The 12,006-nt window shown below is 44.4% G+C and overlaps 1 protein-coding gene across 1 annotated transcript; it reads right to left on the bottom strand.

Moving 5' to 3' along the window:
• Nucleotides 1-4,402: 4,402 nt before the first annotated feature.
• LOC120869531 (WAP four-disulfide core domain protein 6-like) lies at nucleotides 4,403-11,348 on the bottom strand. Its single transcript, XM_040248913.1, has 4 exons — nucleotides 11,002-11,348; nucleotides 9,385-9,512; nucleotides 5,207-5,385; nucleotides 4,403-4,674 (listed from the first exon to the last, which is right to left on the bottom strand). The coding sequence occupies exons 1-4, from the start codon at nucleotides 11,094-11,096 to the stop codon at nucleotides 4,540-4,542; spliced, it is 537 nt and encodes a 178-aa protein (XP_040104847.1). The 5' UTR covers nucleotides 11,097-11,348; the 3' UTR covers nucleotides 4,403-4,539.
• Between the last annotated feature and the right edge of the window lie 658 nt (nucleotides 11,349-12,006).

The raw sequence follows: 12,006 nt of genomic DNA, 5'->3' as shown, positions 1-12,006 counted from the left end.
TCCAAAACATTTTCATCACTCCCAAAGAAAACTTCATACCATTAGCAGTCACTCTACACCCTTTCCAGCCTATTCCAGCCCCTAGCAACCACTATTCTCTTTTTATCTTTATGGATTTACCTGTTCTGGATAGTTCATGTAAATAGAATCTCATAGTATATGGCCTTTTGTACGTGACTTCTTCATTTCAGTTCAGTCGCTCAGTCGTGTCCAACTCTTTGCGACCCCATGAACCGCAGCACACCAGGCCTCCCTGTCCAGCACCAACTCCTGGAGGCCACCCAAACCCATGTCCATTGAGTCGATGATGCCATCCAGCCATCTCATCCTCTGTCATCCCCTTCTCCTCCTGCCCTCAATCTTTCCCAGCATCAGGGTCTTTTCCAATGAGTCAGCTCTCAGCATCAGGTGGCCAAAGTATTGGAGTTTCAGCTTCAATATCAGTCCTTCCAATGAACACCCAGGACTGATCTCCTTTAGGATGGACTAGTTGGACCTCCTTGCAGTCCAAGGGACTCTCAAGAGTCTTCTCCAACACCACAGTTCAAAAGCATCAATTCTTCTGCACTCAGCTTTCTTTATAGTCCAACTCTCACATCCATGCACGACCACTGGAAAAACCATAGCCTTGACTAGATGGACCTTTGTTAGCAAAGTAATGTCTCTGCTTTTTAATATGCTGTCTAGGTTGGTCATAACTTTCCTTCCAAGGAGTAAGTGTCTTTTAATTTCATGGCTACAATCACCATCTGCAGTGATTTTGAAGCCCAGAAAAATAAAGTCTGACACTGTTTCCCCATCTATTTGCCATGAAGTGATGGGACCAGATGCCATGATCTTCGTTTTCTGAATGTTAAGCTTTAAGCCAACTTTTTCACTCCCCTCTTTCACTTTCATCAAGAGGCTCTTTAGTTCTTCTTCACTTTCTGCAATAAGGGTGGTGTTGTCCGCATATGTGAGGTTATTGATATTTATCCCAGCAATCTTGATTCCATCTTGTGCTTCCTCCAGCCCAGCGTTTCTCATGATGTACTCTGCATATAAATTAAATAAACAGGGTGACAATACACAGCTTTGACGTACTCCTTTTCCTATTTGGAACCAGTTTGTTGTTCCATGACCAGTTCTAACTGTTGCCTCCTGACCTGCATACAAGTTTCTTAAGAGGCAGATCAGGTGGTCTGGTATTCCCATCTCTCTTAGAATTTTCCACAGTTTATTGTGATCCACACAGTCAAAGGCTTTGGCATAGTCAATAAAGCAGAAATAGATGTTTTTCTGGACCTCTCTTGCTTTTTTGATGACCCAGTGGATGTTGGCTATTTGATTTCTGGTTCCTCTGCCTTTTCTAAAACCAGCTTGAACATCTGGAAGTTCATGGTTCATGTATTGCTGAAGCCTGGCTTGGAGAATTTTAAGCATTACTTTACTAGCATGTGAGATGAGTGCAATTGTGCAGTAGTTTGAGCATGCTTTGGCATTGCCTTTCTTTGGGATTGGAATGAAAACTGACCTTGTCCAGTCCTGTGGCCACTGCTGAGTTTTCCAAATTTGCTGGCATATTGAGTGCAGCACTTTCACAGCATCATCTTTCAGGATTTGAAATAGCTCAACTGGAATTCCATCACCTCCACTAGCTTTGTTTGTGGAGGCCCACTTGACTTCACACTCCAGGATGTCTGGCTCTAGGTGAGTGATCACACCATCATGATTATCTCGGTCATGAAGACTTTTTTTGTACCATTCTTCTGTGTATTCTTGCCACGTCTTCTAATATCTTCTGCTTCTGTTAGGTCCATACCATTTCTGTCCTTTAGTGAGCCCATCTTTGCATGAATGTTCCGTTGGTATCTCTAATTTTCTTAAAGAGATCTCCAGTCTTTCCCATTCTATTGTTTTCCTCTATTTCTTTGCATTGATCACTGAGGAAGGCTTTCTTATCTCTCCTTGCTATTCTTTGGAACTCTGCATTCAAATGGTGGATCTTTCCTTTTCTCCTTTGCTTTTCACTTCCCTTCTTTTCACAGCTATTTGTAAGGCCTCCTCAGACAGCCATTTTGCTTTTATGCATTTCTTTTTCTTGGGGATGGTCTTGATCCCTGTCTCCTGTACAGTGTCACGAACCTCCATCCATAGTTCATCAGGCACTCTGTCTATCAGATCTAGGCCCTTAAATCTATTTCTCACTTTCACTGTATAGTCATAAGGGATCTGATTTAGGTCACACCTGAATGTCTAGTGGTTTTCCCCACTTTCTTCAATTTCAGTCTGAATTTGGCAACAAGGAATTCATGATCTGAGCCACAGTCAGCTCCCTGTCTTATTTGTGCTGACTGTATAGAGCTTCTCCATCTTTGGCTGCAAAGAATATAATCAATCTAATTTCAGTGTCAATCATCTGGTGATGTCCATGTGTAGAATCTTCTCTTGTGTTGTTGGAAGAGGGTGTTTGCTATGACCAGTGAGTTCTCTTGGCAGAACTCTATTAGCCTTTGCCCTGCTTCATTCCGCATTCCAAGGCCAAATTTGCCTGTTACTCCAGGTGTTTCTTGACTTCCTACTTTTGCATTCCAGTCTCCTATAATGAAAAGGAAATCTTTTTTGGGTGTTAGTTCTAGAAGGTCTTGTAGGTCTTCATAGAACAGTTCAACTTCAGCTTCTTCAGTGTTACTGGTCAGGGCATAGACTTGGATTACCATGATATTGAATGGTTTGCCTTGGAAATGAACAGAGATCATTCTGTCGTTTTTGAGATTGCATCCAAGTACTGCATTTTGGACTCTTTTGTTGACTGTGATGGCTACTCCATTTCTTCTAAGGGATTTCTGCCCGCAGTAGTAGATATAATGGTCATCTGAGTTAAATTCACCCATTCCTGTCCATCTTAGTTCGCTGATTCCTAGAATGTCAGCGTTCACTCTTGTCATCTCCTGTTTGACCACTTCCAATTTGCCTTGATTCATGGACCTAACATTCCAGGTTCCTATGCAATATTGCTCTTTACAGCACCGAACCTCTCTTCTATCACCAGTCCCATCCACAACTAGGTGTTGTTTTTGTTTTGCCTCCATCCCTTCATTCTTTCTGGAGTTATTTCTCCACTCATCTCTAGTAGCATATTGGGCACCTACAGACCTGGGGAGTTCATCTTTCAGTGTCCTATCTTTTTGCCTTTTCATACTGTTCATGGGGTTCTCAAGGCAAGAATACTGAAGTGGTTTGCCATTCCCTTCTCCAGTGAACCACATTTTGTCAGACCTCTCCACCATGACCCGTCCATCTTGGGTGGCCCCACACGGCATGGCTTAGTTTCATTGAGTTAGACAAGGCTGTGGTCCGTGTGATCAGATTGGCTAGTGTCTGTGATTGTGGTTTCAGTATGTCTGCCCTCTGATGCCCTCTCTCAGCACCTACGGTCTTACTTGGGTTTCTCTTACCTTGGACGTTGGGTATCTCTTCACCACTGCTCTAGCAAAGCGCAGCCACTGCTCCTTACCTCAGACATGGGGTAGCTCCTCTCGGCCGCCACCCCGATCTCGGACGTGGGGTAGCTCCTCTTGGTCACCGCCCCTGTGTGACTTCTTAGTGGAATGTTTTTGAGGTTCATCCACAGTGTAGCCTGCATTAGTGCTTCATTCCTTTTTATGGCTAAATTTGGTTTTGTGTTTGGCCACATCACACAGCACACGGGATCTCTGTTCCCTGACAAGCAATTGAATGTACACCCCCTGCAGTGAAAGGGCAGAGTCCCAACTACTGGGCGACCGTGGAAGTTCCAATGGCTGAATAATATCCGATGCACACCAATAGCTTCCCACTTCAAGTATCAGAGCTCTGCTTCTCTGCTCTGAGTTCTTTCTAACTTCCTAGGAACTTGGTCAGCTTGCATGCAGAAGAGTCTGGAAGAGTGAGGGATTTAACCACCAACATGCGTCCAGTAGAGGATGAAAGTCAATGACTAAACACCTCAGCTTCCTCATGAATGAAGAAAATTCAGAGGCAGGTTTTACAAGGTTCTTTGGAAGGTCCCTAATGGGATTAAGCTGCATTTTCCCACCACGGTAACCAACACATAATCAGCTCCTCTCTTCCTTGTATCACTATCCCACTCCTCAATTTGTATTTCTTGAAAGATCCCAAATAAACTTACTTTCACCCATGCCCTTCTCCTAGAAAGGAGCAGCACCCAAGAGCCCTTGCCTTAAAAGGGTCATATGATGCTTTGAAAAAAACAGAGAAGTCGTATAGCAAAGTCCCTGGAATCCTCAACTCTCAAGGTTCTGAGTATCTTCATTTCCTTTAATGATGTCACCAGAAACTGTAATATGCCAATAGACATAAATTATTCAGGCTCAGAGGCACAGGACTAAATAAAGTGCTTTATTGCGAAAAATGAGAGCTTCACAGAACAAGCAGTTCTAGAAGTTGGACATAAAAGTAAGAAGCATAGAGATGGGATCAAAAGAGAAAGATTATGTCTAAAAAGAGGCTGAGATGGATAAAGGGGAGACAGGCACCAGGATTCAGTTTAGGGAGGCTCTAAGGCCTTGGAACACTGGAAGTAGAACAGTGGAAGCCAGCCTGGATCATCTGCAGGCACATGGACAGCGCTTGGTCGTAAACTGAATCCCAGTGGCGGTTGCAGTGTATCATTTCACATTCAGGAATTAGAGCCTGTTGAGAACAGAGGATAGGACCAGCTGAACTTCTAGGACTCAGCTTATTTTCCAAACTAATCTTGAAGTTATGTTTGTACATCTTTTCACAAGAGACTAAAAGGAAGTAGGTTTCCCTGGACAACTCTGAATGGGATGTGGCTGGGAGTGGGTTGCTGGCAAAGAGTCGTGAAGGGAAATTGATGGCCTAGAAGGGGTGATTGGTCCACCTGTCCAGCACTAGGCTGGATGTCCTGTGATCTCTTTGAAGTTGGTCTCTGAGACCTCACCATGTCTGTATCCTCTCCTATTCCTAATACTTGCCAGCTCTGATCCACAACTACATCCCCTCCCAACCTCAGTTTCCCAACAAGCCATGGTCCCACCCTCTGCAAGGCTCATTCTTACCTGCTGATCAGAGCTGGTCAGTTCCTGGTCTTCACCTGGTCTGTCAAGGATGCAACTATCCTGGAATGGGCCAAGCAACACCCCGACTCCCCCCCTCAAAGTGACCCTGGCAAGGATGAGAAACTGGGGCCCCTGGGACTCACCCTTTGTGGAACAGGCACTCTGGCACACGGCTTGGGATTGGAAGTTGTTATTGTTTCCTCTACAACCACCATAGATGAAGCTGGAGCAAGTATTATTTGTCTTATCATACCACCAACGATGGAAAAGAGCCATGCAGGGGCCAGCTTCTTTGGGCATACTGCATATGTCTGCAGGGAGATGCCAGAGTTGAGATTTTAAAGTGCCCACACCAAAAAAAAAAAACAAAAAACAGCAGCTGTTATTGTCCCCCTAGTAACTAGCACAGACGAAACCAAACAGGCTCCTTTTACCTTTTACCTTTTTACACCTCGGGAGCCCAGTTCCACTGATATATTTGCCCATTTGTAGAGAAGAGCAGAGCTGTTTGGCTATCTGCATCCCCAGGGAACATAGGGTCAGGTCCCCACCTTCTCTTCAGGTCACTGGACTGTCTCCCCTGAGAGTGAGGAGCCTGTTTTCAGGCCTGTGTGCTTAATTCGGGGCATGCACATTGACCTCCCACATTACCAATCTTGTCCTTGACTTCAGTAAAATGAGGATGCAAAATCCCACCCTGCTCGTCACCTGGGGATGTCCTGAGGTGCAAATAAGATCACCCTCAAGGCCCGCTAAGTTGTGAGCTCCTTGATTGTATCTAAATGTGCAGTTTCTAGTGCAGTGCCTGGTGAGAATTTCATTCTGAATGGATACAGGAGTGCCTCAAAAATGCCAAATTATAAGCCACTTACTCTGCCCTCCAAACCACGCCAAAGAAAGAGAATATGGGGTCAGAGTCAAGGGCAAGTCCATGCAGGGAATGCAAGGGGTAGTTTTTGAGATTGTCAAGCCCCTTTTTTCCCTGCAGTTAGCTTCTGTCCTGTTATGGGTTGAGTACGCCCCCACACACAATTCCAGTTCATACATTGAAGACCTAGCCCTCAGCACCTCAGAAGGACCCGGTTTGGAAATAAAATTGGGGCCTATATCAGTAGTTAAGATGAGGCCATACTGGGATGGGATGCGCCCCTAATCCAAAATGACTGGTGTCCCTTAAAAAGGACAAATTCTAATAGATAACTAGTAAAGACCCACTGTATAGCACAGGAAACTCTACTCAATATTTTCTAATGGCCTATATGGGAAAAGCATCTTAAAAATAGTGGATAAACGTATTACTGACTGTACACCTGAAAGAAAGAGAACATTGTAAATTAACTATACTCCAATAAAAAAATTAATAATAAAAAGGGTAAATTCTGACACCAACACACGCACACAGGGAGGACACCATGTGAACATGAAGGTAAGAGATCTCTATGGCGTGGAACGTCAGAGATTGCCAGCAAACCACCAGAAGCTAGAGGAAGAGGGATGACACAGATTCTCCCTCCCCACCTGACAAAGAACCAACCAACTTGCCAACACTTGACCCTGAACTTCTAGCCTGCAGAATGGTGAGACAATACATTTCTGCGGTTTAAGCCATCTTGTTGGTGGTATTTTGTTACAACAGTCCTAGCAAACTAACACAGGTCCGGGCTAAACTATAAGTTCCCCAAGAGTCAATTCCCACAGCTAAACAGTTCAGTCCTGTTGACTTTTACCTTCTCAAAGCTCACCTGTCTGCCCCCTCCTTAAGTCTCAGGCTGTTGAGAGAGCCTCAGATTGATCTTCCAGCCTCTATCCTTGGCTCCTACAATCAGTCCTTCCTGCTGCCCACCAGAAAGAAGGACCTGACGGATCCGAGACCAAGCTAATCGTGTCATTTCACAGCTAAGACCTTGACTTCATGAGCAGACCTTCCATGGCCTATAGACACTTCATCATCTGGTTCCTGTTTGGCGCTCTGGCCTCCTCCCCTACCACAGTCCCCTTTTGAGCTTCAGGGTTCCACAATCTTCAACATCCCCCCCACAAACACCTTTCACTCCATATCCCCTCTGCCACCTTTCCATTGTTCATTAATCACACTGTTATTCTCCCTTCAAAACCCTTCCCACACATCAACTCCACTACGGCATCTTGAACTCCATTCTACACACCGCACCCCCACAGGTGCCTAACTCGATCCTGCCTTTTTCTACTGTGCTTCTGAGTTGTGTGTGTGTGTTTGTCATTTTTTTCATCTTCAGTCTCATAGAAGTGGTGAGCTTCTATGAGGTAGTGAGCAGAGACCATGTCTGATTTCATCTTGGAACCCCATTCTTAGCAGGTAGTCATGTAGAGTGTAGGATTTTGCAATGCTGAGGGTAAAACAAAATGTATCCTGACTGGAACTGAATAAGTCATTCCCTGAGCACCTACTACGTGCTCAGTGCTTAAAGAGACAAAAGTATAGCCTCTGTTAAACAGGAGCTCCCAGTCATGAATGACTGAACACTGTGAGCTAGCATGTGGCACATGACTGTTAGATGCCAGGCATTGCCCTAAGCATTTCACCTACATAAGCATATTTAATCTTTCAAATAACCTTAAACGTTAGTCTTTTTGCTATCTAGAAACTGAGGCATCACAAGGGAAAGTGGTTAATTTGCCCAAGATAAATAGGCTGGTGAGAACTGGAGCTAAGATTTGAACTCAGGAAGTCTGGATTCAGAATTCCTCACCTACAGGCAAACAAACAACCCCCACTGTCCGCCTGCCTGTCCAGTCTACTCCACTGTCAAGCTGACTTCACTTCCTACATGCCTTTCAGACACATGCGACTCTTCCCCACCCTCTCAGCTACTTAGTCCAAGAAACCACTTTTTTTTTTCATCTTGAAGTTCTTTAAGTCACTCCGTTCCCGCCTCGTAGGCATAGTAAAAGCCACACCACGTGCCTGCCCACCTCAGTGGATTTCCATTGATCTTAAGATCAAGGCGAGACCCTCGTCCAACAGGAACCTGCCTACCAAGAACCTTTGTCCCTTTCACCATGTGCATGCTCATGTACGAAGTCTTGACGGCGGGGCGCCAGGATCCATCAAGACGTTGTACGTGTACATTGCCTGTGCCTGGAAAGCCCTGCCACCCGCTTTTTCCCAAAATTTGCTACCCATCCTTCTGAACTCAACTCTAGTTTTACTTTCTCAGGAAAGGCTTCCTCAACCTCTTTATAAGAGGTCAAATCCTTTTATACGTCTCAGAGACACTCAACAAACATTTCTTAAATGAGTGAATAAAGAATCTCTGATGGTCTTAATAAATTCAACAGACATAAGAAAACAAACTTATGGTCACCAAAAGGGAAAGGAAGGAGAAGGGATAAATTAGGAGTTTGGGACTAATAAATACATCCTACTATATATAAAATAGATAAACAACAATGAGCTACTGTGTAGCACATATAGAACTATATTCAGCATCTTGTAATGATTAACAATGGAAAAGAAACTGAAAAGAATATATATATATATATATATATATATGAATCACTTTGTTGTACACCTTAAACATTGTAAGGAACTATACTTTAACTTTTGTCTATTTTTTTTCAAAATTTAAACTTTTTATTTTGTATTGAAGTACAGTTGATTAACAATGTTATGGTAGTTTCAGGTGAACAGTGAAGGGACCCTACATACAATGTAATACATATACATTATGCATTACATAATGTAATACATATACATTACACTTTAATTAAAAAAAAAAAAAAAGAATCCTTGATAGTCTTTCTGGAGCTGAGGTAGATGGGCATGGAGGTAAGACTGCCTCAGCAAAGGATAGGCCCTCTGGTCTGGAGTGGTCAGCAAAGATTTCCTAATGCTAAAGTGGATTCATATAGGCAGGCAGTGAATCTGTAGCAAAAAGCTATTTTTTTGTATTTTTAAGAAATACAAGCATCTCAATTATCATTTGCAGGAACAATGTTGATATATGGTGAACCAATAGTGGCCCCTGGGGACTAAGAAAATCATAAGGGTGAAAAAAAATAGTACAAGAATAATAAGAGTGGACAGGAGCCAAGAGACTTTCTGGTTCAATCCCAACCTTATACCTAGATTTTGCTTGTGGAACCTGAGACCCAACAGGATGAAGATACTCCCTAATGTCAAATAGGGGCAGTGATATATCTAAATTTCAAGTTTCCCAAGTCCAGCAGTCTTGCTCAGAGACCAGCCCTTAGTGAACAAGGGATAGGGCCAGGCCAGAGGAGCAGAAGGGGAGGATATGGGTAGAGGAGTTGGTTACTGAGGCAATCAATACTTGTTTACCTTGTTGGAGGTTTAAGCATTTTCTTCCGCAGCTGAAGAAACAACACTTCTCATGCTTCAGGCACTTTTTGTTCTTCGAACATTCATCCCTTTCTTTGAACTCACAATTACCCTGGATTCTGGGGCATCTCTCTAGGGAAGGACTGACAACCATGAGTCACAGTGCCCACCCTTCTCCAGACCCAAGGGAATTCTGGGGAGTCAGGGGAGTTTGCTTTCGCTTTGCTCATCCCCAGGAGTCCTTTTCCTAGGGGACTTCCATTTATTTCCCAGCGCTGCCTGCACTAACCTCTCTCCGGACCACCCCTCACTCTCTGCCTCCTTTCCCCTAGCCCCACCCGCTAAGGCAAGATTTCTCAACCTAGGCACTGGAGGCATTTGGGCCAGATAATTATTTGATGGGTAGAGGAGGGTTGTCCTTTTGTAGGACGTCCATTGTAGGACGTTTAGCAGCAACCCTGGCCTCTACCCACTAGATTGCCGGTAGCATTCCCCGGTTGCTACAACCAAAAAAGCCTCTAGACATTGTCAATGTTCCCTGGAAGACAAAATCTCCCATTGAAAAAGCCATTGGTCTAACTAAGCCAATCTAGTTGCTTTGGGCTGGTTGAGAAAACAGTGTTTGGGAGTTCCTCTGGGGGGCGCTATTGTGCAGCAATATTGTTCACCCTGGCAGTCAGACAAACTGGGTTTTTTAATTCTCATTCTTGGTTTACCACTTACTCTCTCTGAACTTTGGTTTCTTCATTTATAAAATCCTTTTAGCCTTACAGAGAGGTGAGGAAGAATTAAGACAAAGCGTGTAAAGCTATAATCATCGTCACGGATGCCCAGTAATATTAACTAACATTGGTTAAGTTAACCATAAGCCTGGCCCTCTTCCAACCATTTTAAAGAGGTTATCTCATATAATCGCCATAATTGTTCTATGAAGCTAATTCTATTAATATCCCCTATTTTGCAGATGAGGAAACTGAAGCATAGGGAATTTAAGCAGAATTTGTACCCACCAAGTCTGACTCCCTCTCTTTAAATCCCTACTTTCAGAATGTTCAGTAAATGGTAGCAATTATCAATATTACTCTATTTGTCATTATTCAGTCGCTCAGTCGTGTCCGACTCTCTGGAACCCCATGGACTGCAGCATGCCAGGCATGGAGTATTACTATCTTAAATTCAAAGGAACTTCAAAAAGTCAAGGAACCCCTAGGGAGGTGGGAACACTTTCTAGAACTACATTTGAAAGAATCAGGAGTTAATAAAGGTGGCATTTCAAGAGAGGGGGCTATTTTTGTCATGGGATGAGGGAAAAGTCCCTTAGGAGTCCCAGATCCTTATAGCCCCTCCCCTAAATGCTGGATTTTGTGATACCCACCCCACCACCCCACCCCCACTCAGAAAGACCTTCCATTTCAAAGGGGCTGAAAATACAAATTGTCCACAGGTCTGGATTCTTGCATTCACTGAAGAGATCTTCCATAGAAAAGAAAAAGGGAAGAAATAACCCAAATATCTCCCTCATCCCTAACCCAGGCCCAGGGCTAAGGTGGTGGAAAGCTTTTTTCTTCCTCCCAGCTATATTCTTTCTCTCCAGGGCAAAGGCTGAGACCCCAGTACTTACGGGGAAAGAACCAATCAATGAGAGCAGGTCCCTGGACGTTCACTAGAAGGAGGGATAGCACCAAGATGCTCAAAAGTCCAGAAGACTCCATTCTGAAGGAAAGCTGTCCTGCTGGTGGTTCCAGATCATAAAAATGTCTGGCTGCCTTTGTCCAGCCTAATCTTTCAGTGGTCAGTGTCTTGGATACTTGAGAGCTGGAGTCAAGCCAACCACCTCCTTTCCTGATGGGAACACTGGGTTCCTGAAGTCATCAACGTGATTAGCTGGCATCCACATCCCACAGCCCTGGGCAAGGGTCTCTAACAAGTGGCTCTTGATTGTTAGCCCCCTCAACTGCAGTGGGTCTTCTGGTCAACCAGGGCAAGTGGGCAAAGCTGCTCTCACTTTCCAGGCTAGCTTAGGAGTGAATGCCACCATCAGAGGTCTTCATCTTGGTAACTTTGAGAGTTGTAGGATGACATCATTCTCTATTCATTTTCCATCTCAACTGGCACACCCCCTCTGGTTTTGTTTGATCCATGTGCGTCTACTGAGCTCTTAGTATCTCTTTGTTTCTGTAAGTCTCCCATGGTCCCTATGTTTCTTTTTCTCCCTCTCCCACACTGGCCTCCCATCCTCCTTTTTCTCTTTGGCTCACTCCCCTCAAACTCTTTGGCTAAGACCAAAGAGTAAAGATGTCGCCCCAGAGTGATGTGGGGAGGAGGAAGCAGGCTGATAGCAGAGTTTGCAGATAACGTTTGTCAAGATTGCATTGTCCTGAGAGCAGGAGGGAGGGTCAGGAAGGTTGGAGCTTGTACAGAGCATCTACCATCTGGTGCAAACTCCCTGCTGTCTGATGGGGAACTGTGAAGGGAAGAGACCTGCCTGAGAGACCAAGAGTTTCTGGTTTCTAACTAACTAACGGACCTCTAACTAACAGTTGCTGTAGGACTTCTCAGCTTTCCTCCAGCTACGGAACCCAGAACCCCAGCCCGTCAATCAGTCCTGGTAGAAGGAGAGAC

The sequence above is a fragment of the Oryx dammah genome, unplaced genomic scaffold (genome assembly GCF_014754425.2).
Source record: "Oryx dammah isolate SB20612 unplaced genomic scaffold, SCBI_Odam_1.1 HiC_scaffold_10, whole genome shotgun sequence".
NCBI lineage: Eukaryota > Metazoa > Chordata > Mammalia > Artiodactyla > Bovidae > Oryx > Oryx dammah.
The sequence above is the reverse complement of the archived record's forward strand: the minus strand, read 5'-3'. Positions and strand labels throughout refer to the sequence as shown.

Bases quoted from the DNA above. Each gene is read 5' to 3' on its own strand.
- LOC120869531 (XM_040248913.1), bottom strand. From the start codon at position 11,096: ATGGAGTCTTCTGGACTTTTGAGCATCTTGGTGCTATCCCTCCTTCTA. The intron at 5,386-9,384 runs GTAAACAAGTAT...TCAACTCTGGCA, and splicing joins ATGCTTAAACCTCCAACAAG to TCTCCCTGCAGACATATGCA. The intron at 4,675-5,206 runs GTGAGTCCCAGG...TGTTCTCAACAG, and splicing joins GAGTGCCTGTTCCACAAAGG to GCTCTAATTCCTGAATGTGA.